Here is a 27,025-nt window from a genome sequence, read left to right as displayed (position 1 = left end):
GTGTTAGAGTGGGCCACACATCTAATAGGACTCATGTCCCTTTAAAAAGAGAAATGTAGACAGACACAGGCATAAGGGGAGAACACCATGTAGAGACGAAGATAGAAGTCAGGAAGATGTAGCGGACCAAGGAATGCCAAAGAACGCCAACGCATCGCCCAGATGCTCAGAGACAGATGTGAAACAAATTCTCCCTTTCAGAAATCACAAGCCACCAGCAGAACCAGCCCCATCGACACATTGACCACAGACTCCTAGGGCCAGAAATGTAAGACAATAAATCTCTGTCGTTTAAGCCACCTGTTTGGGGTACTTTTTAATGGCAATCTTAGGGAATTAGTACAGGTAACGATATGGGTGAACCTCAGACAGAATGTGCTCGGTGAAGGAATCCAAAGTCTACACACACTAGGATTCAACTTACAGGGCATTCTTGCAAAGGCAAAATTACACGGACAAAAGCAGTTTAGTGGTTGCCAGGGGCTGCAGGTGGGAGAAGGGACTGATTGCAAAGAAGCCGGGGTTTGGTTTAGGTGATGGAACTCCTCTGTATCGCGATTGTGCTAGCGGTTACATGACCTTGTAAATGGGACCAAACTCGACATTTATACAATAGAAACTGGGGATGTTATTGTTTGTATTCTACTTTAATTAGAAAGTGGGAAAAAATAGAAATAACAAGTGATATGAAAACATGCGTGCACCTTAATCAAATGCAGCTAGGGCCCCACAGGCTGCTTAATTGCTTCTCCCTGAGAAGCTGGATGAGAGCTCCGGATGCCCTCCTGGGGGACAGGCACAGAGATCTCCGTGCCTACATGACTCCCTCCTGATTTCATGAGTTAGGCCCTGAAATCCCAACATCACTCAGCATGACATCATTTGTAGAGGGACCAGACCATGTATTCATGCGCCCCTTTGGCCATCATGTATTCATCTGACTGTGAATAGTTGCTAGTACACGCAGACCTTCCTCCCTGACCCTGAGAATTTGCTTCAAGCCTGTGGTCATGGGCAGGGAAAACATCTCAACATGAACGTTGTATTGCTTGACTTTAAAGGGATAACCCCTCAGCGAGGTGTTTTATTGACCTTCCCTCCTTGGCTTATCACAGACCCAATTCTGTGAATGATGTCGGAGAGGTCATTTTATTCTTTATCTTCCAAATCAGGAGAGAACAGGTGACTCCTCCAAAAGCCTGGTAAGAATCTTTGGTGGATTAAGGGTTACCTGCGTAGAGGTCTTGAAATATTTGACTGATACCTGATAGAGAACATCTCTAACAGTATATATGCTTTATTCCATGGCGAAAAGTCTGATTTCAGACTCACTATTCGGGATTTCCTGTCCCTTCTTTTCCAGCAGCAAGGTAAGCTTCGATGTTCCATATATACTTTCAGTGAGAAGTATAATTCATGCAAAAGCTGTGGGGCAGCTCTACCTACTATATATTCGAGCACAGAAATAGATGCTTTGAACATTATTCCTAAAGCAGTGAGCTGAGGCTGGGATTTAAAAATCAAGACTTCCGTCGGTGGGGAGTTTCATGCTGCTTATGGAATATATTCATGCTGCTGTCTTTTTTTGCTGTCACCAAAAAAAGATAGGTGATGCTCTGATGCTCTTATTCGGTAAGGTTCTTTTTGTTTTTTTTTTTTAATAAAAAATTTTTATTATGTTATGTTAGTCACCGTTTTAAATTCATCTTATTTACTATCTCTCTCCTCTCACTGGAGGTTAAGAAAAACAGAAAACATGAAATAACCATTCTATAAACTCCAAAAGTGTTCTAATTAGATTAACCTGACCCGTACTCCAGTGTAATCTTCCCCACATAATGTCGTCCTTACTCCTCTTGCTAGCATGTCTGCAGATGCTGATGATGAAGTTGATTGGGTCACAGCTGGATTTGAATCTTGAATCTTCCTCATCCGAGGAATTGTAGAGCTTTACAAAACTCCTCAAATCCTCAGTTCTCTTCATGGTGATGTGGGAGTAATAATTCTACTTATCTCACAATAGTACCGTGAATTTAAATGAAATGATATGTGTTTACATACATGTATGTGAACACATGCAGAAATACATATAGATATACAGATGTGCATGTAGCTCTTGCTGTTTGTAGAACACGCCACATTCTAAGAGTGGTTACGATTGTCAGCGGCTGACAAACCTAATGACTTTGGACCCTGGACTTCTGGAAGGAAGATGTGCAGAAGCGGGAGGACAGTGGGAGAGGATGATTAGCAGAAGAGAGATGTCTTTGTAAAGCCTTCAAACTCAAATTAAAAAGATTTAAGACACTGTTCCTCCGCAAGAACATATCACATAAAAAAAAGTTTTAAATGTGGAGCTCACCACCAAAACAGACCTGCCGGCCAAAGACAGCCAACAGACTAGGACCTTTCAGCCCTTGATCCTGGATGATAGTAAGGAGAGGAAGAATGAGTTTCAGAAAGGACATTCTTTGACTCATGCTAAAATATGGATTTTAAGAAAGAAATTACACTGAAGAATGGCTCATTTGGAATGGCTACAACAGCTGCTCGAGCTGGCAGAGGACGGACAGACTGAGGAACACCGGAAGGGAGAAAATCATCAGTGGACCAAGTGTGTCAGAACAAGGAAATCAAAGAGAGGCTCTAAGGTTTCAGAACTGATCCCCTGCCCCAAATCCCTACATGTTATCCCACATCTTTCTCAAACGTAAGGGCTATCATTCCATCTATTAATAATACTACAGCTAACATATATGTTAGGCCATGCTAACCACCCAGCATTTTGCCCATTGTTTATAAGGCATGATGTCTTTATTTCCCTCAACAATACCTTGAGGTAGATCTCATGACAATCTTCATTTTGTATATGGAGAAAATCAGGTCCAGGTACTGAGGTTGGAACCAACGACCCTTCGGTAGTCAGGGATAGGGCTGACGTGCCCCTCTTTCCAGAGCCCAAGCTCTACACCCGACGCTGTGCCTTGCTGTCTGAATTGCCTCTGCTGGTTGTATATGCCCCTACCTACTGCTCCAGTCACCCCACTACATCTACTCTGCTTGTATGCCTCCGTTACCCAAGTATAAAGCCCCAAACGCTGATTTTGGGACAATGGAAACAATGAGTAATTGCAAATTGAGTTAAACTCAATGTTTTAAAAATTAAAACTAGTGGACTAAAGAAAAAATCTTTGGGTATAAAACTTAACTTTGGCAGTGATAATTTTACAAATTAGATACATTATTCAACCTCTGTGCCTCATTACTTAAACGGGCTTAATTACTAGTCAGTCTCGTGGGGTCATTGAGAAAAATGAATGAATACACACACACTGTCTAGAGCAGTTCTTGACACATGAGCAACACAGAAGTGTCAAAATTTACAAGCTCATGGAACTGAAATGACATATATTTGATTCCAGACCTGCCATCTTGATCAAGACATTCCTTTTTCCACATCTCAGTTTACAAATTTACAAAATTTAGAAAGTGGGAGATGATCCACAAGGATCCTTTAGTTTCATCTACATATAACTATGTTGGTAATTCATGCATTAAATTTTATTGTCAAGTTCATAGTAGAGACTTGAATAATTTTGAAGTCCGAATTACTGCTCTGATGAAAAAATACATATCTATCATCTTTCTTTCTTTCTTTTCTCTCTTTCTTTCTCCTCTCTTTGTCTCTCTCTCTCTCTCTCTCTCTCTCTCTCTCTTTCCCTTCAGGAATCTGTTTAAATTACACTTAAATTGCCTTTTTGTTTTTGACTCTGTTCCTTTATTTCTCATTGCTACAGGGCTTCCTGTGATTCCCTAGCAATACCCATGGAGAACAACACGGAAGTCACTGAGTTCATCCTGCTGGGACTAACCAGCACCCCAGAGCTGCAGATCCCCCTCTTTATTGTGTTCACTCTCATTTACCTCATCAATGTGGTTGGGAACCTGGGGATGATGGTGCTGATTCTGTTGGACTCCCGTCTCCACACGCCCATGTACTTTTTCCTCAGTAACCTGTCTCTGGTAGACTTTTGTTACTCTACGGCTGTCACTCCCAAGGTCATGGCTGGATTACTTATAGGAGACAAGGTCATCTCCTACAATGCATGTGCTGCTCAGATGTTCTTTTTTGTAGCCTTTGCCAGTGTGGAAAACCTACTTTTGGCTTCAATGGCCTATGACCGCTACACAGCCGTGTGTAAACCCCTCCATTACACCAGCACCATGACGACCAGTGTGTGTGCACAACTTGCTATAGGTTCCTACGTTTGTGGTTTCCTCAATGCCTCCATCCACATTCGGGACACGTTCAGTCTGTCTTTCTCATGTCCAATCTGGTCCATCACTTTTTCTGTGATGTTCCAGCAGTCATGGCTCTCTCCTGCTCTGATAGACATGTCAGTGAGCTGGTTCTTGTTGTTGTAGCAAGTTTCAATATTCTTATTGCTCTCCTCATTATCTTGATTTCCTACCTGTTCATTTTTATCACCATCCTGACGATGCACTCAGCTGAGGGATATCAGAAGGCTTTGTCCACCTGTGCCTCCCACCTCACTGCAGTGTCCATCTTCTATGGGACAGTCATCTTCACGTATTCTCAGCCCAGCTCCAGCCACTCCATGGACTCAGACAAAATCGCTTCTGTGTTCTACACTATGGTCATCCCCATGCTGAACCCCCTGGTCTACAGCCTGAGGAACAAAGAGGTTAAAACTGCATTCAAGAAGGTGGTTGAGAAGGCAAAATTGTCTCTAGGTTTTGCCTCTTAAAGTTATAGGATCCACAATGACCTATGTCATTGTTGTCAGGTCTCTAACATGCAATGACTCACATTTTTTTAATCAAAGTATAATTAACATCTAGTGTGATATTGGTTCAGGTGTACAAATAATGATCCAACAATTCTATACACTACCCAGTGCTCACCACAATAATTACAGGCACCATCTGTCACCAAGCACCATTATTACCATCTTATTGACTATATTCCCTATGCTGTACTTCTCATCTCCATGACTTATTTCTTTTGTAACTGGAAGTTTGACCTCTTAATTCCCTTTATCCCTATCACCCATCCCCACACCCAACTCACCCACTGGCAACCACAAATTCTCCGTATTTAAGATTCTGTTTTCTGTTTGTCACTTTTTTCTTTGATCATTTGTTTTGTTTCTTAAATTCCACATATGATTGAACCACATGACATTTTTTAATGCCTGCACCGCACCTAACTTACTGAGGTGATACCATTTCCTATTCCAAAGTCTATCATCTAAAAAAAGAAAATAGTATTCCAAACATGTCATATCTGAACAATGATGACCAAGAGGGACCTTAAGAATTTTGGGGCCCTGCTTATAATAAACCTTATTAATTACATGTTATATGTACTCTACCATATGGCAACGCAAGCCTATATGTAAACCATGGAATACACAAACCCGTGAATAGAAGCATATGCAGGAATCCCATATGTGCACATAGACACAGGAGTGGGGAATTTGTTCAAGAAGTTGGATGCAGTATGCCTAGTGTCTAATAAAAAATTTCAAATAATCAATTTGAGTATCAGAATATAAGTTTAGGTCTGACATTTTTTTCTCTAGTTGAAAACGATTTCGAGAGACCAAATGAAGAAAAACATTACATAAACTTTTAAATAAAGATACATGTTTTTTGGGCACATTTATTCAGAGCTACAAACATATAATATTTCAAGGGAATTAATTTTTCTATCTTCAGTACTATTTGGCAGAATAAGTATGGCCACAGTATAATTTTCAAAAGCAAGAAGACGAGAGTACAAGAAAGCATGATCAATTGATAACAAAGAAATTTTTCAATTTTTCTGTATAAGACTACCAACTCTTCAACTGTGTACGATGAATGCAGTATGATAATATTATCTATATTTCTCTCTGGAAGTACTACAAAATGACTAGTGCCCCTCATGCAGGGACACTTTACTTTCAGATGAGCTACGTCATGTCTTGCCACTCTCCTGCTTGCCCCTTGCACTTCACTCACACTGAGCACCCTGCTGTTCCTGGACAAACCAAGCTGCCTCCTGCCTCAGGGTCTTTGTACTTGCTGTTGCCAACGCTCAGAAAGCTCCCTCACGGCCCTCAGGTCTTTGTTGAAGTGTTACCATATCACAGTCTCCCCGCCCCCCATGGACACTCTTCCCAACTTGCTTTATTCTGCATAGTCCTGATCAGTACTCAACTGTTTCTGTTTACTTGTTTGTTAGCCTGTTTATTCATTTACCTGTCTACCTCGAATGTACACTACATAAGAAGAGTGACTTTATCTTCTTTGCTAATAACTTCATCCCCAGTAATTAAATTATGGCCTGGTTCATACTAATTTCTCAACAAACATTTGTTAAATTAATGATAGTTGTTGAGTCCAGCATATATACATAAATATATTGGAACCACTGGTAATTAGAGTTGATTACCCCTTATATAATTCTTTTTTTTTTCATTATATAATTCCTTAGAAAAGAATTTTAGAGCATTTCATAAGATGTAAAAAAAGTATTCTTTTATTCCCTATTTACATTTCCCACTTTTGGACAAATAACTTTTTGGAAACCACACTATCAAGCAGATCATATAATATTTTTAAAAAATTTTTTATTAGAAATTTCTCATTAAATGAAAAATAACATGTGAAATGCATTTTATTTAGTAAATTGTAATAATACAAAATATGAGACCGCAAAAAGTTTCCTGATTCAATTTGCAAAATTCCTTCATAAATTATGATCATTTAATCAACTCCAATGACTCTAAACATCCATAGAAAATGTAAGCATGACAGAGGCGCCTGGGTGGCTCAGTCAGTTAGGTGTCCAACTCTTGATTTCAGCTCAGGTCATGATCTCAGGGTTGTGAGATTGAGCCCTGCATCAGACTCCACACGGCATGGAGCCTGCTTGAGATTCCCTCTCTTTCCCTCTCTCTCTGCCCCTCTACTGCCCCTCACTCTCTCTCTTACTCTCTACAAAAAAATTAAAAATGTAAGCATGACAATACTTTACAACAATAAACATAACATACCTCAAGATACTAATATAATATACAATCATTTTATTTTATTTGACTTTTAGGTGAGCTCAATTTTATAATAAAGCTACCCAAAGGAATTTGTACCCATGTTCCTTCTCTAACTCTCTAACTTTAAAAACATTCAACTTCTCGAGACTTGCAAACTTGTGCTTGAATGTCCTAAGAGGGTCATGCTGACAATGGTTGGGTCTGTGTGATACAAAAACAAATATCTGTTCTGAAGTCCTATGAAGTCTGGAGCCTTTTTAAAATAATTACTTCAACTATATCTTTAAATTTGAAAGTGATTATAGATTTTCAAAATATTTGCCGAGATATTATAGACAAGTCCCACATACCTCTCACCCAGCTTCCCCTAGTGTTAACATCTTACTTTATCATAATACACTAGTCAAAACTAAGAAACCAGCACTGATACATTACTATTCTCTAAACTTCAAGAATTCATGCAGATTATTATTTATCAACTAATGTTATTAGCTCTTACAGGATCCAATCCAGGATCCAACCCTGAATATATATATTGTCCTATCTCCTTAGTCTTCTCTGATCTGTGACAGTATCTCAGTCTTTCCTGGATTTTCACCACTTTAATAACTTTGAGGGCTACTGCATGGGTATTTTGTAGAAGGTCTTTCAATTTACCTTTGTCTGATTTTGTTGGTCATGGTTACACAGCGGTTTAGGTGTTGAGAGAGAGTGAGAAGTGCTCTTCTTATCATGTCTGATCAGGGGACACATATTACCAACACGACTTGTCACTGGGGATCTTTACCTTAATCACCTAAACCAGATATGTCTGCCAGGTGCTTCAATGTAATGCTACTCCCCCCCCCACATGCTGTATATTTTAGAAACTAAGTTCAGGCCACACTCAGGTGGAAAGGACTACACTCCACCTCCTAGGGGAGCCTAAATATATTATTTAGAGTTTTTCTATAAGAAAGATTTGTTTATTTACTTACTTAGTTTCTTACTTATCAGCATGGACATACATACATGTGCTTTATGCCTTGGGGTACAATGTAGTCCCATGTTATTTACTTTATCGTTCAAATTGTTGCATCTTTGGCCATTGGGAGCACTTTCAGTTTTACTCTTGTTTCCCTTTGACACACCCAAGCCTCTTGTTTTCTGGGCTCCTCCTTACTGCCTGGACTGCAAGATGCTCCAGGTTCCTCTTGTGCCATTCCTATTCCAACCCAATAATCAGCTCTTTCTTCAAATAGCCCATCTCACTCTCAGTTGTAACTCAAATGAACCAAATCCTCCAGCCTTCTTTCCTTTAACTGGTAAATTAAATAGCAACTGCTACAGGAGGCTGAGTACCTTCCTAAATGGTTTTGAGGTGTCTTTGAGTAGGAATCATGTGTGTATAAGTTTTCTTTATGTCTCTCTGTTCCTGTTCCAAATCCCTGCCTTTGTCTCACCTGTCCATCACGTCGGGCACCACACCACCTCCTGTGGCTCTTCTTTTCCTGACTCTACGCTGCTTTTCCCCAAGGTGACAGAAAACACTCCCTCTCCTTCATTCTTCCAAAGAACCAGTTACACCATGATCTTGTACTCCGACAAAATGGAGCGGAAGTGAAGCCCAGAATGGTGGATTGCTACAAAGTAGGTGTTCTATGTAACTGACCCTCAGGTTCATGAAGCATCACCTGCTGCCAAAACAGCTCTTATCAGCCATCTCCTAAAACCTTGGCTTCCCATCATGTTGTTAAGCTCTATTCATCTCTCTTCTCAAAGTTGAAAGTCTCAAAGCCCTCTCTCCCTAGCTACTCTGGGAAAAGACGACATACATTTACTCTACCACGCAGGTTGGGAAAATACTTAGAAACTATGTAAAGCAAAGAATAATCATAAACTAGATTGTAGAGTATACATTTAATGAGATTTGTGCCCCACCATCCAACCAAAACCACTCAAAGTCACCCACCAACTTCCTATCATTATGCCAGTTCTTAGTCTTGATATTGCTTAACCTACCAGCAGCTCCAACATATCCATTTCCTCTTGATGCATTTCTCATCACTTGGTTTCTTGGACACCACTTATCTTCACTAGGTACTCATCTCTCTGACCTTATATTAAGAAAGTTCCAGGTTTCAGAAGCTCAGATTCAGTTACTAACTGTGTGGGAGTATCCTGGATTTCCTCAGAAAACATAATTTTTTTCCAGAGTTTTGTGATTTCATCCAAGCACATTGCCTTTCAGCTAGAGATAAAATTCTGAACTTGGTTTATCCAATTGTTTTTTGTGGCCTTGAGACTGAATTCTTCCCAATGGAATGTCCTCAGAAGTATTGCATACAGCTACCATATCATTTTCTTGAAAAGAAATTATTTATCCTTCACTCACCTCATTCTCCTCTCCTCCAGATAGAATAGTTATGATGAGGACAGACTTTCAACACTCTAGGAGATGGGAGAGAGAGACCATGGGGCCTGAACCTGGCGCCAGAATGACCAAGACACACCAGCTGTACAGATAGTTCTTACAGAAGTTCATTAACTTCCACTGTTTGAGAATAAATTGCTGTCTTATTTAAGCCACTGTATTTTGAATTTCGTGGTTAGAGCAGTTTAACCTGATTTCTAATTGTGCTAGACTAACTATGGGTACAAATTCTCCGCAGCTGTTTTCCTCAAGAGGTGGAGTCACTCTTCATGCTTGATTCATACTCAAATCTGGGCCAGCCCTTGGACATCATTGATTCGTATAACATGGCAGAAAAAATGTTGTGAGAGCTAAGAGTCTAGACTTCATGAAACCATTAAATTGTACTTTCATACTGCAAATATCATGTAAGAAATCTGGTCCCTTCTCTGGAGGATGAAAGACCTTGTAGACAAGAGGTAGAGAGTAACCTGAATCAACAGTTAGAAATGTAAGTCCATCTTGAAGCTTTCAGCCCAGCTGACCATGCAGAAGGTGTGCAACCTCATGAGTGAGCCAAGTGACATCAGCAGAGTAACTGTCCCCGTGCTGAGCACGTACTTAGGATGCAAAGAAGATGAACAGATAAGAGCTCAAGATAACTATAAGGGCAAAACAGACACTGAAATCTACAGAGATAAAGAGCCCAATCTCCTTTATGTAGACATCAGAGCAGGAAAGAGCCAGGATTGGGGGACTATCCCAGAAAAAGTGAGGAGCCACGTTAGAATGGCAGAAGGAGAGGAGAAGGTAAATCCAGTGCAGATGACGGATTTCACAAAGCCCAGACACAGCAGCCCATTGCCATTCCTGCACACATTTGCTGGTGGTCAGAGCGGTGGTGTAATGTAAGGGCTTACACAACCACATGCTGAGCATAAGCCATCGTGGCAACCAGGAAACAGTCTTTAGGCAAATGTTTAGATCAGCTTTATCTGTAATCACCAAACACCGGAATCAATACAAATGTTCTTCAGCTGAGAACAGGATAAACAGTCGGTAACGACCGTAGAGTGAATTACTACTCTGCAGGAAAAATACTCCACCCTGACACAGGAAACAATATGGATGGGCCTCAGATGCTAAGTGAAAGATGACAGACTCAAAGAGTACATATTCTAGGATTACAGTTAAGGACACTGTAGGAAAGGCAAATTTATTTGGACAAAACAGTGTATTGGTTGTTTGGGGCAGTGGGTGGGAGAATGGGTTTCTCAGAAGAGGTCTGTATGAAGGTTTTTAGGTGATAGTGCTTATTGGACATTAATTGACAAAATCTTACAACTGTCCACTGGGATTGTGGATATTACTGTATGGAAATTATACTTAATTATAAACTGACAAAAATCACAAGAAATAATGAGTAATACAAAAACATGTATGTTTAATGAAATAACGTGCATGGCCCCCACAGGCAGCTTAATTGCCTCCGTCATGGGAAAGTGGGATGAGGTGTTGGAAATGTTCTCCCGAGGGAAATTCCCAGAGAGCTCTGTGTCTCTATAATTCTCTGCATGTCCCCATGCACTAGCCATTGAAATCCCAATATGACTCCACATGCCACCATTGTAGAGAGACACCAGTCTACATGCTGAGCCCACTCTGTGATCATTTATTCATTTAAATGTTAATACTTGCTAGTGCACAGAGGCCTTACCCCAGGATTTGCTATGAGCCCCCAACCATATTCAGGGGAAACACCCAAGATAAAAGTTACACTCGTTGACTTAAAAATGATAACTTCTATGGAGACGTTTTACAGACCCTCCCTTGCTTCTTATTTACAGACACAAGTCTGTGAATGATGTAAGAGGTAAACTTATCTTTATTTTACAAGTAAGGAGGAGGTAAGGGGTCCCGATAAGGACGCAGAAGGAATGCATGGTAGATACAGAAATGGAACCATGTCAATGTTCTTTCTTCCATTTTCCCCTGCCTTAGAGACCTTAGAGCCTCATGGCCGTGTCCTAAGAGAAGTATTTATGCATTATTCTGCAGCTGGGATTCTGGTTCAGACCCACTACTCAGAACTGGCTCTTCCTGCTCTCCCAGCAGACAGGTAAGCATCCATATTCCATAAGCATTTTTAACGAGAAGTGTAGTCCATGCAAAAGTAGTGGAACAGCTCTGCCACCTTTGAGTTCTTTGAGGACAGAAATAGATATTTTCCAAGTTTTTCCAAAATACTGAGGTGAGACTAGGGTATAAATGTCAAAATTTCCATCAGAAAGGAGTTTACTGATACTTATGGAACATTGTTCTACTTCCCTAAGATTTGAACAAAATAGCCACAGATGATTCTCTAATTGACCAAGAGGTGATTTCATCCTGTTCATAAAAACTAGCCTCTCATTGGACATAAGCAAAATAAACAAAGAGATAAGAAACTGCAAGAGTGAAATAATCCTTAACTACAAAATCTCTAATATGGATTAACAAGATCCAAATGGCATTTTCAACTTTCCCTACAATCTCAAGGTTATCGTCACCAGCACATCCCCACACGGTGACAGTGAATGGCCAAAAGCTGAGTCTTTTGATTACACAGAAAGTGGATTTACCTCTTGAATCTTGACTCCTTCCCAGGCTCGCTGTGTAATTTTAGAGCGTCATGTAACTTCTCAAGTCCTCATGCTCCACAATGGCGAAGAAGGAGTAACAATACTACCTACCATATGCACACACACATTGACATATCTTATTGCTTATAGAACATAGACTAGGCTCCAACTGGACATGTGTGTTAAGGTTGGCAATGTCGTCAAGGGACAGGCTTGTACAGGGAAGTTGCCAAAGCGTAGGAGGAAGATGCTAGTAGTCAGCAGACCAGGGACACCCTTCCAAGGCTTCAAGTGCAAATGAGCAGATTTACAGTACTGTTCTAAGGAAGGACAGATTCAAATGAAATATTTTCTAACACAGCGCCTGCCACCAAAACAGATATGCAGGCTGAAGAGAGCCTACGGGCGAGGAACTGTCAACCCTTGATCTCTGATTCTGCTGCGAGATGGCAGTCAGGAGAGAGAGAGTGAGTTACCCAGGGGAGGATGTCATCCAATCTAAGGTATAGAATTCATGGAAGATTTTAAGCAAAAGAAGGCTTGCATGGACCTGTTGCGGCAGCTGATTGCGAGGGTGAAGTGAAAACAGGCTGAGAAATCCTGGAGATCACAGAAACCTCCGAGGCCCTCGTGTGTGTGAAAGGCAAATTCAAGAGATTCTTCACGACTTCATACCTCACACACACCTGAAGCCCTACAGGGCGCCAACCGTTTTCCCCAAGGCAACATAAAGACGATCATCCCACCCTAACAAAAGCATTTAGCTCATCAGACTGTGCTAATCCCCCAGAGTTTATGGTTTTTTAAGCATTACCTTATTTAATTCTCATAACAATGCTGTACTTTAGGTCTTGTTACTGTCTTATTTTTCTGCAGATGATGATCGGAGGTTCAGGTACGTTAGGTTAGGATTAATGACTCCCTGTTAGTAAATGGTAGTAGGGCTGCTATGCACCTCATGCAACAGCCGATTCTGTCTTCCTCAGATTGTCTCTGCTGGCTCTCCAGGCCCCTCCTGCTCCAGATCCCACCACATCTACGATGCATGTGTCTCTTGGATACTTCACTGGAAACTCAAACAGTGAATTTTGGCCAATGGAGACAATGAACGATTGTACAGAGTTAAATTCAATTTGATTCAAATACAGTTTAGACTATCACCTTAGGAACCACTCAGTGTGGGTTCAAAGGTTGGCTTGGCCCCAAGCGTGGCTTGTCAATTAATACTCATTTGAAATATGAAAAATTTTTCATCATGGTTTATTTTTCTCCCATCTTTTTTGTTAAAGGTTTTAAGTAATCTCTAGACCCAGCATGGGGCTAGAACTCGCAATCCCAAGAGCAAGGGCTGCAGGCTCTACCAACTGAGCCAGCCAGGCACCCCTCTGTGCATCATAATTTAAATTAACATAATAACAAATCAAACTCATAATGTTCTTGAGAGGATGTGATGAATATACAGATGTTCTTGTACTTACAATGGGGTTATGTCCCAAGAAACCCACTGTACATTGAAAATATCATAAGAGGAAAATTCACGTACTGCATCTGACCTACTAAACATCGTAGCTGAGCCTCTCCTACCTTACGCATGCTTCCAGCACTTAACATTTCTGTACAGTTGGGCAAAAATCATCTCACACAAAGCCAACTTGATAATAAAGCATGGAATATCTCAGGAATTTGTTGAACACACTACTGAAAGTGAAGCACAGGATGGCTGAGCTGGTCGGGATGGTTGTAAATGTATCAGTCGTTGACCCTCGTGATCACCTGGCTGACCTGGAGCTGTGGCTCACTGCCCTGCCCGGCACCAGGAGAGAGGATTGTATCCGCTATCGCTAGCCTGGAAAAGGATCCAAATTCAAAATTTGAGGTATGGTTTCTACTGCATGTGTATCACTTTTGCAGCATCGTAAAGTTGAAAAATCATGAAGTCAAGTCATCGTAGGTTGGGGACTGTCTGTATACCCCCATTGTCTACAGCAGTTCCTGGCAAGTACCTGCTTTCACTAGGCTTGGGAAAAGTGACCTGCCAGATGTATTCATTCTGGACAAGCCATCCTGATCAAGTTAGTTAATTTTCTACATCTCATTTACAAATTTATGAAATTTTAGATTGAGGAGATGCTCCACATTTCGGAGTCAACAGTCTGTAATATACATATATCACTTTTACACTAACTTTTGATGTCAAACTAATGTGTTATCTGGAGAATCTTGAAATACAAGTTATTGCTCTAATGAAATAACACATACTGTAGGTACACTTGTTAATATAAATTTTTTTGTTTATCACCCATTTCTCCCTTCTTGTAGCCACAGAGCATTTGGGGTTCTCATGTTGATGGATAACAGGACGGAAGTGGCACAGTTCATCCTGCTGGGACTAACCACTGCCCCGGGACTGCAGCTTCCCCTCTTCACGATGTTCACCCTCATCTACCTCATCACTCTGGTTGGGAATTTGGGGATCACCGTGCTGATCCTGCTGGACTCCCGTCTGCACACGCCCATGTACTTTTTCCTCAGTAACCTGTCTCTGGTGGACGTTGGTTACTCCACAGCTGTCACTCCCAAGGTCATGGCTGGATTACTTATAGGAGACAAGGTCATCTCCTACAATGCATGTGCTGCTCAGATGTTCTTTTTTGCGGCCTTTGCCACTGTGGAAAATTATCTCTTGGCCTCGATGGCCTATGACCGCTATGTAGCAGTGTGCAAACCCCTCCATTACACCAGCACCATGACGACAAGTGTGTGTGCTTGTCTGGCCATGGGCTCCTACATCTGTGGTTTCCTGAATGCCTCTATCCATATTGGAGACACACTTAGTCTCTCTTTCTGTATGAACAACGTAATCCATCACTTTTTCTGTGATGTTCCAGCAGTCATGGTTCTTTCCTGCTCTGATAGACATGTCAGTGAGCTGGTTCTTGTTTATGTAGTGAGTTTCAACATCTTTTTTGCTCTCCTGATTATCATGATTTCCTACATATTCATATTTATCACCATCCTGCAGATGCACTCATCTACTGGATATCAGAAGGCTTTGTCCACCTGTGCCTCCCACCTCACTGCAGTGTCCATCTTCTATGGGACAATCATCTTCATGTATGTGCAGCCCAGCTCCAGCCACTCCATGGACACAGACAAAATGGCATCTGTGTTCTACGCTATGGTCATCCCCATGCTGAACCCTGTGGTCTACAGCCTGAGGAACAAGGAGGTCAAGAATGCATTCATGAAGACTGTTTTAGAGTCAAAATTGTCTCTAGGATTCTGATTTTAACATTGTACAGTGTGCACTAATCTAGTTACAATAAGGTCATAGTGAAATTAAGCTCCCGACGTGGTATGCTAACTTATCCAGAAGTCTCTTGTCCTGAAAAAAAGCAAACATTATGTGTAGAAATATAAACCTGAACAAGAATGGCTAAGATGTCTTGGGCTTAATTGTCCAAATTTTACTCAGGATATGGGTTTATTCACTTCTTCTACATGCATTTCTTTTCTACCACATCAACGCAGAGACACATAAAATGGGGGCACACATGAGGCCATGAACAGAAGTGCCTGCGTGTGCCCATGAGGATACATACACACTGGAGTAGGAAATTTCTCAGAAATAAATGGAATGTTGCTGGTTTTTAATAATAATAATTTAAATGTTTAGTTATGTATTAGATAGAAATTTATGTCCAATATTTTTCACCCCTTTAGTTGAATTCTGAGAGTCCTAACTTCAGAATGAAAATAATATACTATTAAATGAAAGGATCTAATTTTGGAGGCTCATTTTCCTGGGAGAGACATACATATAGCATCTTAAGTGAATTAATATTTCTCTCTTAACTGAGTCATTACATAGAACTAACATGCTCATATTACAATTTCATAAGGTAAAAAACAGGCAGGATATGAGAAAACAGAAAAAGGCTAAAAGTATTTTTCAATTTCTTCCAATATTATTACCAATTTTCATACTACTTAAAAATTCACTGAAAACCAGTAATGTACATTTTGCTTCTGGAAATGTGTTGGAATGATTAATGCTGATATTTCATGTTTCTTTTGTTGATTTAAATTATTTTTTTTACCTCTTCATTCTTTTACCCTACTTCATTCACATGATTTTCTAAATATTTATTCACAATCTGACAACTTCAAGCATGTTCCTGATCAGGGCATTTGTACTTGCTTTTCTCTGTGTAGAATGTTCCTTTACTCCTTTAAGGTCATTGCTCAAATGTTACTCTATTACAGAATGTTTTCCTGACCACCTTTATAAAATAGTCCCCTTTTACTCACCATGAATACCGTTCTTTCACTCTGTGTTATTCTTCGTATCATTATAAACTCTCATCTCTTGTCTATTTATTTGTTTTTTTGTTTATGATCCATGTCCCCCAACTAGAATTTAAACTCTGTGAAAACAATGGCTTTATTTGTTTTGTTTACAACACAATCTTTAGTACCTAAATTGGTGCCTGTTTCATAGTAGATTCTCAATAAATGAATGAATAAAATAATTAAGCTTTGAGTCAAAATGTATCAATATGATGAATCTTTAAGCACTAATGGTTTTAGAATATCATCCACAACATAAACTTTCTAGATAGATGCACAGGGCATTTCAAGAAGCACAGTTGATTTTCTGCTTTGTTGAAATATTTTTATCTACATTTTCCCCAAGCACTTGCACTCCAATATTTGGACACAATGATTTCTTGGATCCCCTAATCAAGTGAATCATCTGAAACAATCTCATAATTTTCACTTAGCAGTGATGTCTCATTAAATGGCAAGTAACACATCAAATAAATGCTAGTTAGTAAATCATAAAAAAAGACACTAAATATGGATGATTTAAGGGTTAGCTTCTGATATTTGGAAATTACTTCATACATATGAAATATTGGACAGCTATATGCAAAAGAATGAAACTTGACCACTCTCTCGCACCGTACACAAAGATAAACTCCAAATGGATGAAAGACCTCGATGGGAGACAGGAATCCATCAAAATCATAGAGGAGAACATAGGCTGTAACCTCTTTGACATAAGCCACAGCAACTTTTTTCATGACACATCTCCAAAGGCAAGCGAAACAAAAGAAAAAATGAACTTGTGGGACTTCATCAAGATAAAAAGCCTCTGCACAGCCAAGGAAACAGCAAAAAAAAAAAAACCTAAGAGGCATCCCACAGAGTGGGAGAAGATATTTGCAAATGACACTACAAATAAAAGACTGGTGTCCAAGATCTACAAAGAACTTCTCAAACACAATACACAAGAAACAAATAAACAAATCAAAAAATGGGCAGAAGATATGAACAGACACTTTTCCAATGAAGACATACAAATGGCTAACAGACACATGAAAAAATGTTCAAAATCATTAGCCATCAGGGAAATTCAAATCAAAACCACATTGAGATACCACCTTAAGCCAGTTAGAAAGACAAAAATTGACCAGACAAGAACCAACAATTGCCGGAGAGGATGTGGAGAAAGGGGATCCCTCCTACATTGTTGGTGGGAATGCAAGTTGGTACAGCCACTCTGGAAAACAGTGTGGAGGTCTCTCAAAAGTTTAAAAATAAAGCTACCCTATTATCCAGCAATTGTACTACCAGGTATTTACCTCAAAGATACAGACATAGTGAAGAGAAGGGCCATATGCACCCCAATGTTCATAGCAGCATTGTCCACAATAGCTAAATTGTGGAAGGAGCCGAGATGCCCTTCAACAGATGACTGGATAAAGAAGATGTTGTTCATATATACAATGGAATATTACTCAGCCATCAGAAAGAATGATTACCCAACATTTGCAGCAACATGGACGGGACTGTAGGAGATTATGGTAAGTGAAATAAGTCAAGCAGAGAAAAACAATTATCATATGGTTTCACTCATTTATGGAACATAAGAAATAGCAGGAAGATCTGTAGGAGAAGGAAGGGAAGAATGAACGGGGGGTAAACAGAAGGGGGAATGAACCATGAGAGACTATGGACTCTGGGAAACAAAGTGAGGGCTTCAGAGGGGAGGGGGGTAGGGGATTGGGCTAGGCCGGTGATGGGTATTAAGGAGGGCACATATTGCATGGAACACTGGGTATTAACCGCAAATAATGAATCATGGAACACTACATCAAAAACTAAGGATGTACTGTATGGTGACTAACATAACATAACATAAAAATTATTATAAAAAAAGAAATATAATTAATTGAAATGATTCTGAGTATCTATGTAGAATATAAACAATATAGAAGGGAGGGAGTAAGAGGATGGGGTAACTTGGGGATAGGTATTAAGGAGGGCATGTGTTGGGATGTGGCACTGGGTGTTATACTCAACTAATGAATCATTAACATCAAAAACTAATGATGTACTATATGTTGGCTAGTTGAACATAATAAAAATAAATAAATAATTATTTAATTTTAAAACTATTTTAGAGTTATGGAGAAAATTTTTAAATGGTACAGAATATTCAATGTAACTCTGTGGCAGTCTGATTAATGGCCTGCCAAGAGATCCACATCCTAATTCCTGGGACTTTCCAAGGTTACCTCATATGGCCTAAAAGGACTATGCAGGCTGGTGATGGGTAGTAAGGAGGGCACATATTGCATGGTGCACTGGGTGTTGTACGCAAGTAATGAATCATGGAACTTTACATCAAAAACTAGGGATGTACTGTAAGGTGACTAACATAATATAATAAAAAATATTATTAAAAATAAAATAAAAGGACTATGCAGATGTGATTAGCTTTAGGATTTTATCACAGATTTTCTGTGTGGACCATGAAAGAAATCCTACATATACTTTTAAGAGGTTTAATTGCAGATAAAAGAGGAGTAAACAATGTGGCCTTGGAAGTAGTTGAAGTGATACGACAACAAACTACGGATGACAACAGCCATCAGAAGATGAAAGAGGCAAGAAATGGATTTTCTCTTAGAGCCTATGGAGGGAGCATGGCTCTTCCAACACACCGACTTTTTCCCAGGGAAACTGTTTTGGATGTCTGGATTCTAGGCTGTGAAAGAATGAATATATGTTGTTTCAGCTTCCAAGTTTGTGGTCATTTGTTCTAACAGCCACAGAAAGCAAATCAACTCTCACCTAGTTTCCTCTAAAGAGTAATCTTATGTTACCACGGGACATTTGTAAAACTAGGAAACCAGGATTTGTATGTATTAATTTTACTCTTTTCTATGTAAGTTTTAAGGGTTTTAACAAATGCAGAGTCATGTGTTCCCCAGCACTGTAGCATGGAGAATACTTTATCATCCTAAAATTTCCCTTTCCACTTCTGTTATAGCCTGCCAGTCCCTGCTCCCCCATCTCTTGGAAATCTCTGAGTCTTCCTCCAATCCTATGTTATATGAATGGAATCTCACAATGTGGAGCCCTGAGAAGGAAAAAATAAAAACTGTTTCGGTTCACAGATGAAATGTTTGTCTATGTAGATATATGGAAGAATGGGGAAAAAAAACCTCCTGGAACTAATGAAGGATTATAGCCTGGTTGTAGAATGCAAGGCTAATATACTAGATTCTATCACTTTCCTAGATACTGGCAATGAACAAGTGCAAGTTGATATTAAAAATACATGGCCTTTCATATTAGCACCCTCAAATCAAATAGTTATAAATCTAACAAGATAACAAAAGAAAAAATGAAATAAAAAACATTACTAAACCCTGATGCTGATGAATGAAACCAAACAAAAGTTGAATAAATGGGGAGACATTCCATTGTCATGGATAGGAAGACTCAACGTTGTCAAGATGTCAGTTCTTCCCAACTTTATGTACAGATTCATTGACGTCTCGGAGTCCCAGTAAGTGATTTTGTGGATCTGGACAAACTGATTCTAAAGTTTATGTGGAGAGGTAAACACCCAGAATAGCTAGCACAATGTGTAAAGAGAGGAACAAAGTTGCAAGACCAACACTACTCAACTTCAAGACTTAATTCTCCAAAGAAGGGATACAGATACATGAAAAGACGCTCAACATCACTCATCACCAGGGAAATGCACATCAAAACCACAATGAGATAGCGCCTCACATCTGTCAGAATGGCTAAAATCAAAAAGGCAAGAAACCACAAGTGTTAGGGATGTGGAGAAAAAGGAACCTTGGTGCACTGTTGATGGAAATGTAAATTGGTGCAATCACCAATTTGGAAAATTGTATGGAAGGAAAATGGTATGAAGGCTCCTCAAAAAATTAAAAACAATATTACTTTATGATCCAGTAATTCCACTACTGGGTATTTACCAAAAAAGTACAAAAACAATAATACAAAAAGATGTATGCACTCCTGTGTTTATTGCAGCATTATTTACAATAGCCAAATTATGAAAGCAGCCCCAGTGTCCACTGATGGATGAATGGATAAAGAAGAAGTTGTATATATCTGTACATAAACGAAATATTACTCAACCATAAAAAAATAAAATCTTGCCACTTGCGACCACATGGATGGATCTAGAGGGTATTAAACATGTGATACACAGAAAACAAAATTAATTTTCAGAAATAGACTGAACATAATTAAAAAATTAAATAAGTAAATAAATGAAATAGAGCTAAAAGGTACAATATAGGGAACATAGTCGGTGATAGTGTAATAGTGTTGTGTGGTGACAGACGGTAGCTACACTCGTGTTGAACATAGCATAACATATACAATTGTTGAATCAGTATGTTGCACACCTGAAACTAATTAACATGGTGTGTCAACTATACTTGAATAAAAAAGATGCATTTCTAATATCAAAGATAACAGTAAATGTAAATTAAATAAAACCACTCAATGTATGTAAAAGTCACCCTAATTTTTAAAAAGATTTTATTTATTTATTTATTTGACAGAGAGAAAAAGAGAGAGAGAGTGAACACAAGGGGGGAGTGGCGGAGGGAGAGGGAGAAGCAGACCCCAACCTGAGCAAGGAGCCCAAGGCTGATGGACCCCAGGACCCTGAGATCATGACCTGAGCTGAAGTCAGGCGCTTAACAGACTGAACCACCCAATTGCCCCAAAAGTCACCTTAATTTTTTAAATGGGGGAGGGGAGAGAGACGAGAGCAAGACTGCAAATATCATATGTGCTACACAACATACCAAATTATCCCCCTGCATACACTTTAATTGCTTCTGCCTTATATAATTGCGATGAGGAGAGGTGTTTGCCCTCACAGGGGTCTTTTCCCCCAAGAGTTCCACGCCCATACAATTTTCTCCTTGTTCTTGTTCATTACACGCTGAAATCCCATCATGATTCCAGGAGGTTATTTAAAAGGGCCAGACTCTGACAGAGCCCATTTGGTCAACATTTATTGAACTGGGAGCTAAACTTGTATAGACACCAGCTTCTGCCCCAACTGGGTATTTGCAGTGAGTCCGCAATGACAGGCAGGGAGGATGCCCTGAAATAAAAATTAAACTGATTCATGCTGAAAAGTTAAGCCCTTACTAAGGTCTTTTGTGCATTTGCCCTCGTTTGCTAGTCACAGATACAATTCTGGAAAGTCTGTGGGACAGATAATTTTATTATCTCTTTATCATAAATAAGGAGACTGAGATCAGCAGAAGGTAAATCATTTTCTGAGTACCTCGAAAAATCCATGGTAGGTGCACTACTTAAACCGCAGGTTTCCTAGGAAGCCCCGTGTTAATGATCCCTCCTCCACGTCTTCACGCTTCAGGGAACTCGGAACGTCTTGACCAGAACATGAGACAGAATTTCTCCTACGTTATTTATAACATTCTTCTAGGGCTGAATTTCTGATTGCAGACTCACAATTCAGCACTGTCTTTCCTTTCTTTTCAAGAGCCAGGTAAGCTTCTAGATTCAATCTCCACTTGCAGTGAAATGTAACTGATGCAGGAGCAGTGGGGTGTCTACATCTTCTGTGAGGTTTGAGCTCCTACCTGGTTGTGTGAACACTACTTCTGAATATTGGCATAAGTACAGGAGTCAGGGCAAAACATTGTAATCAGTGAAGTGCAGAGGAGTAGTTCTGAAATTCCATGCTGCTTTTCTTAAGAGGTTAAGAAAAGCCTGTGATAGATGGTACTCTGATTGGGTTGGTGCTGAATTCCTCCTGTTTACTGTGTGTTTTGTCACTGAAGGGATAGCTAACCAAACAGGGTGAAACGACACTTCTTTCCTTTCCAGAAAGAGCATCAGGGAGCTACCAAGATCCTTACATATTTTTCACTATTATTTCCCTACAACCTACCCCGTTATTACCTGTTCATCTAGAAAATCTGACAGTTCAATGATTTAAGCCACAAGCATTAAGATCAGTTAGACACGGGTCTGTATCTTAAATATCTAGTACTAGGTGAAGAATTTTAAGAAATCTCATCGGTCCTATGAGTCCTCATGTTCTTAGCAGTAAATTAGTTATATGTACAGGTGTGTGAGTGTGTGCACATACCTGATTTATATCCCTTCCTCTCCTGCTGTATCTACTTATCTATCATCAGGACCATGATCGTTATCATTATCATCAGTATCATCTATTATCCAAATTATTTTTCTCTTGATCTATGAGACCAACTACACATAAGCAGGAATTTTAAGCTCGGGAGAGCTATTAGTCATCAGAGAACACAGCAACTGACACAGGTGTGATATCATAACAACACATTATGTGGATGAGGTGTTGACAAACACAAACACGTTAAGGGGAAGACGTGTAAGAGAGTGTGTTCAGGAGCCAGGAGGAAGATGGTAGAGAACAGCGGTTACCGAAGAAGGCGTGTCTTTCACAAAGCTTCAATTAAAAATGCAAAGATTTGTGCTTTCTCATGAACGGATCTGCAGAGTAGTATCAGCCCCCATGCCATGAATTCTCAGCCTTCAGTGTCCGTGATCCAGCTCAGTGTTGTGAGGAATGACAGTAAGAATGAGTGTAGGATAGAGAGGAAAGGTAAACCGTGGATCTCAAGAAAGAAATTAAGAAAAGGAAAACCTGAGGATCCCTGGGTTCTCACACAAAATGATTGACTCAGCCATGAGCACAGAGTGAGAAATAGGGGGAAAACAAAATATCTGTGTAGACAGCATGTAGAAAAAGGCAAATCAAAGGTCAAGGCCAACAGACTTAAAACCCAGCCCCCTACATCTGCCACCTGACTGTCCTACAACAACGTAGAGACCACTGCTCTATGCTGATGATATTATAGCTCGTACTCCTCCGGATTGTGCTTGGCACCCTCATCGTGCTAACTCTTTTTATACACTGTGTCTTTAAATTCTTACAATAATCCTTTGAGGTAGGTTCCAACAGCACCTTCATTTTGCTGGTGGATAGAGACTTAGAGAAGTTAGGACCAAAGTCTCCCAGTTGTAAACGGTAGGGGTGATATGTGATTGCACACACGTGCTTCTCAGAGTCCAAGCCTTTACATCCAGCGCTGTACCTTCTGTTCAGAATTGGCTTTGCTGACTGCACAAGCCTCTAACGCTGCATTTAGCCCACTGCATCTACCATGCATTTATTTGTGAATTATGCAACTATGCTACGCCATGCATTAAGTACAATAGAGACAAGTAAGTGTAAACTGAATGAAATTAAAGGCAATTCAAATTCATTCACAACATTTAGGTTGGGAACCCTTTTGATCGGGTCTAAAGCTTGGCTTTGTCCATTAATACCTAACTAAACTTAAATAAATTCCTTGATCTCTAAGTTGCCAAATTACTAGGTAACTATAGGGGAGGAATAGGACTGATAGGACTGATGAGAGGATTAAATAAATATATTCATATAGAGCACCTGGCCCGAGAGCACTGCAGAAGTGTAATCTATTAGACTTTAAAGATATGATATAGGAGATGGATTCATTCCAGGCATGTGAATTTGGACAACTCGTTAGCCTTTCCTGTGACTCAGTTACTCATATGCAAAATCTAGAAGTTGGGAAGATGATCTGTAAGGACACTTCCCATCCAAAAGCTTATTCCTGTAGAGATAAGTTGTCACTAAATTGTGTCGCCATCGCATGCTTCAGAAATGGAGTACATTAAAGAGCAAACTGGTGCTCTAATAAAATAATGCTTGTACATTTCCATTTCTGGGCAACCGGTTTCCATTCATCAGTGTGTTCCTTTTCTTTGCAGCAGAGCATCTTGTGATATGCAAATCCCATCCATGAAGAATAACACAGAGGTGAAAGAATTCATCCTGCTGGGACTAGCCACTGCCCCGGAACTGCAGGGTCCTCTCTTTCTAATGTTCACCCTCATCTTCCTGATCACGCTGCTCGGGAACCTGGGGATGATGGCGCTGATCCTGCTGGACTCCCGTCTCCACACCCCCATGTACTTCTTCCTCAGTAACCTGTCTCTGATGGACTTTGGTTACTCCTCAACAGTCACTCCCAAGGTCATGGCCGGATTACTTATAGGAGACAAGGTCATCTCCTACAATGCATGTGCTGCCCAGATGTTCTTTTTTCTATTCTTTGCCACTGTGGAAAATTACCTCTTAGCCTCAATGGCCTATGACCGCTATGCAGCAGTGTGCAAACCCCTCCATTACACCACGACCATGACGACAGGTATGTGTGCTCGTCTGGCCATAGGCTCTTATGTCTTTGGTTTTCTAACTGCTGCTTTTGACATTGGAAACACATTCAGTCTCTCTTTCTGTATGTCCAATGTGGTCCATCACTTTTTCTGTGATAGTCCAGCAGTCATGACCCTGGCTTGCTCAGATAAAGACATTAATGAGCTGATTCTTGTGCTTATTTCAAGCTTTAATATCTTTTTCGCAATTCTTATAATCTTGATTTCCTACGTGTTCATATTTATCACCGTTTTGAAGATTCAGTCAGGTGAGGGATACCAGAAGGCTTTATCTACCTGTGCTTTTCACCTTGTTGCAGTTTCCATATTTTATGGGACAGTCATTGTCATGTACTTACAGCCAAGTTCTAGTCATTCCATGGACACAGACAAAATTGTATCTGTGTTCTATACTATGGTCATCCCCATGCTGAACCCTATGGTCTACAGCCTGAGGAACAAAGAGGTCAGGAATGCCATCAAGAACATTGTTGAGAAGGCAAAATATTTTCTAGGTGTAGTCTTCTAGTGATCTAGAATCCACACAAGTTATTTCTTCCCACTCAGATCTACTCCATGCCATAACTCAATGTTCACGGCCATATAGGGTATTTAAACATTAAATCACTCAAATGTTATTTTTTTCTTTAATTTTGTAAGAGGTCCAAGATCCAAAATGGAGAACAAATATATTTTTTAATGAAAGCAGTTTATGAATAAACCTTCCTTGTTACTATTGTGTTAGACATAGTTTTTCCTTGATGTACTTCAGTAATGGTAAGAAAAAATAATGGATAAGAAAAAAAAAATATTAAAGAGATTGGACCAGGTAGTAAGGAAACAGTGGATAATGGAGTTTTCCCCTGAAACAAAAATCAGGGTCTCCTGAAGAAATATATCCCATCACCAGGTTGAGGGGCCTTGGTATTGTCAATTCCATAAGATTTCTAAACTGGGTGTTATACGCAAACAATGAATCATGGAACACTACATCAAAAACTAATGATGTACTGTATGGTGACTAACATAGCGTAATAATAAAATAAAGATTTAAACTGAAATCCTGTGCATCTTCCTTTGCTTACTGTTCTGAATGGAGGCTCTCTTTTCCCCAATTATCTTTATTCAGGCCCAGCATTATTTATTGGGTCTGGATATGGAATGAATTATGTTTTCTTTTTAGTGTATAATTGCTAGACAACAAGGAGCCACACATGGACTGGGTGGAGAAGACCATTTAACCTGTGCAATAGCCTGGACATTGTGCTTGTATATTAATTAGTTGGGATTCAGGTTGTCTCCTTGGTGGAGGTGGATAATAAATTTTCTGTATGGGAGGAAGTGTAAGATGGATATTTGATGATCATAAGCATTACAATGGAAAAACCTGGTTAGTTGTTTTCCAAACTATGTTTACTCCTGGAGACATACATAGGCTCCATGTCTCCACCCTTCATGTAGTTAATTGTGACCATGTGTTTGTGTTCTTGTGAATGAATGTGAGTACAGGTCATATATGCTACTTCCAAGTCTGCCCATGAATCTCCCCATGTGATGTCCTGTTCATTCTTTTTGTCACCAGCTGGATGGAGACGATCCAGACCACAAGAGATGACAAAACCTCAAAATAGAAAAAAACCTAGCACCATTGAATCTCTGTATAAGCTCCCTCAGAACAGCTAATGGAACCATATGCAACCAAGAAAAACCTCACTGGTCATGCCGCTGCCATTCTGGAGTTTGCTTGTAGGACAGCTGGTATGATTTATCCTAACAGATAGAGAGAGCTTCTCATTACACCATCTGGATGTTGTTGTGGGAGTGGGGAGGATATATCCTGGAAAAACTCAAATTTCTACAATACAGTTTGATTCTACAATGCTTTCTCTGTGAATCCTCACCCAGCCTCCATTTCATAACCAAAGTGGCTAGCCCCAATAAAATTAACACAGGTTTTGGAGAGGACAAATTCAACGTGAACTCCATTCCAAGCCAAACTTTGTGATACAGGGCAAGTTATTGAGTGTTCTGAGTTTCTAATGGGGAAACTAATGCCTCCCTCACAGACTTACATTAAATCGGTTCTGAATGAGCCAGACCTTAGCACAGTACCCGAAACAGAGTAGCTGCTCAGAGTATATTTGCATCCTTTCCCTTCTGTTCCTTTTCTTATCCTTCTTTCATTCAGCTAATTTGCCAGCCTTCTCCATAGAACTATTAAAACACGTACGGATTATATTGTCTTGTTTTTGTAGGTTTAATTGTAGTACTGAATTGCAAGCCTTTGAGACCAAAGATGTTACCTTCCTTAGGTGTGTGTTCTCAGAATCCAGCCTAATGTC

The 27,025-nt window shown here is 39.9% G+C and overlaps 2 protein-coding genes and 1 pseudogene across 2 annotated transcripts; all 3 read left to right on the top strand.

Annotated features, from left to right (window-relative positions):
• The first annotated feature begins 3,825 nt into the window (after window positions 1-3,825).
• Window positions 3,826-4,769, top strand: LOC113250112 (olfactory receptor 5B3-like; annotated as a pseudogene).
• A 9,649-nt stretch (window positions 4,770-14,418) lies between these two features.
• LOC113249822 (olfactory receptor 5B2-like) lies at window positions 14,419-15,360 on the top strand. The gene has a single exon (XM_026491266.3). The coding sequence runs from the start codon at window positions 14,422-14,424 to the stop codon at window positions 15,358-15,360; it is 939 nt and encodes a 312-aa protein (XP_026347051.3). The 5' UTR covers window positions 14,419-14,421.
• Window positions 15,361-24,264: 8,904 nt separating this feature from the next.
• LOC113249826 (olfactory receptor 5B17-like) lies at window positions 24,265-25,212 on the top strand. The gene has a single exon (XM_026491269.3). The coding sequence runs from the start codon at window positions 24,268-24,270 to the stop codon at window positions 25,210-25,212; it is 945 nt and encodes a 314-aa protein (XP_026347054.3). The 5' UTR covers window positions 24,265-24,267.
• The last annotated feature ends 1,813 nt before the right edge of the window (window positions 25,213-27,025 follow it).

This window comes from Ursus arctos, unplaced genomic scaffold, assembly GCF_023065955.2.
Source record: "Ursus arctos isolate Adak ecotype North America unplaced genomic scaffold, UrsArc2.0 scaffold_23, whole genome shotgun sequence".
Taxonomy (NCBI): Eukaryota; Metazoa; Chordata; class Mammalia; order Carnivora; family Ursidae; genus Ursus; species Ursus arctos.
Note: the sequence above shows the minus strand (reverse complement) of the source record. Positions and strands in the feature narration are given on the sequence as shown.

Excerpts from the sequence above, each read along its gene's own strand:
- LOC113249822 (XM_026491266.3), top strand. The coding sequence starts at position 14,422 with ATGGATAACAGGACGGAAGTGGCACAGTTCATCCTGCTGGGACTAACC.
- LOC113249826 (XM_026491269.3), top strand. The coding sequence starts at position 24,268 with ATGAAGAATAACACAGAGGTGAAAGAATTCATCCTGCTGGGACTAGCC.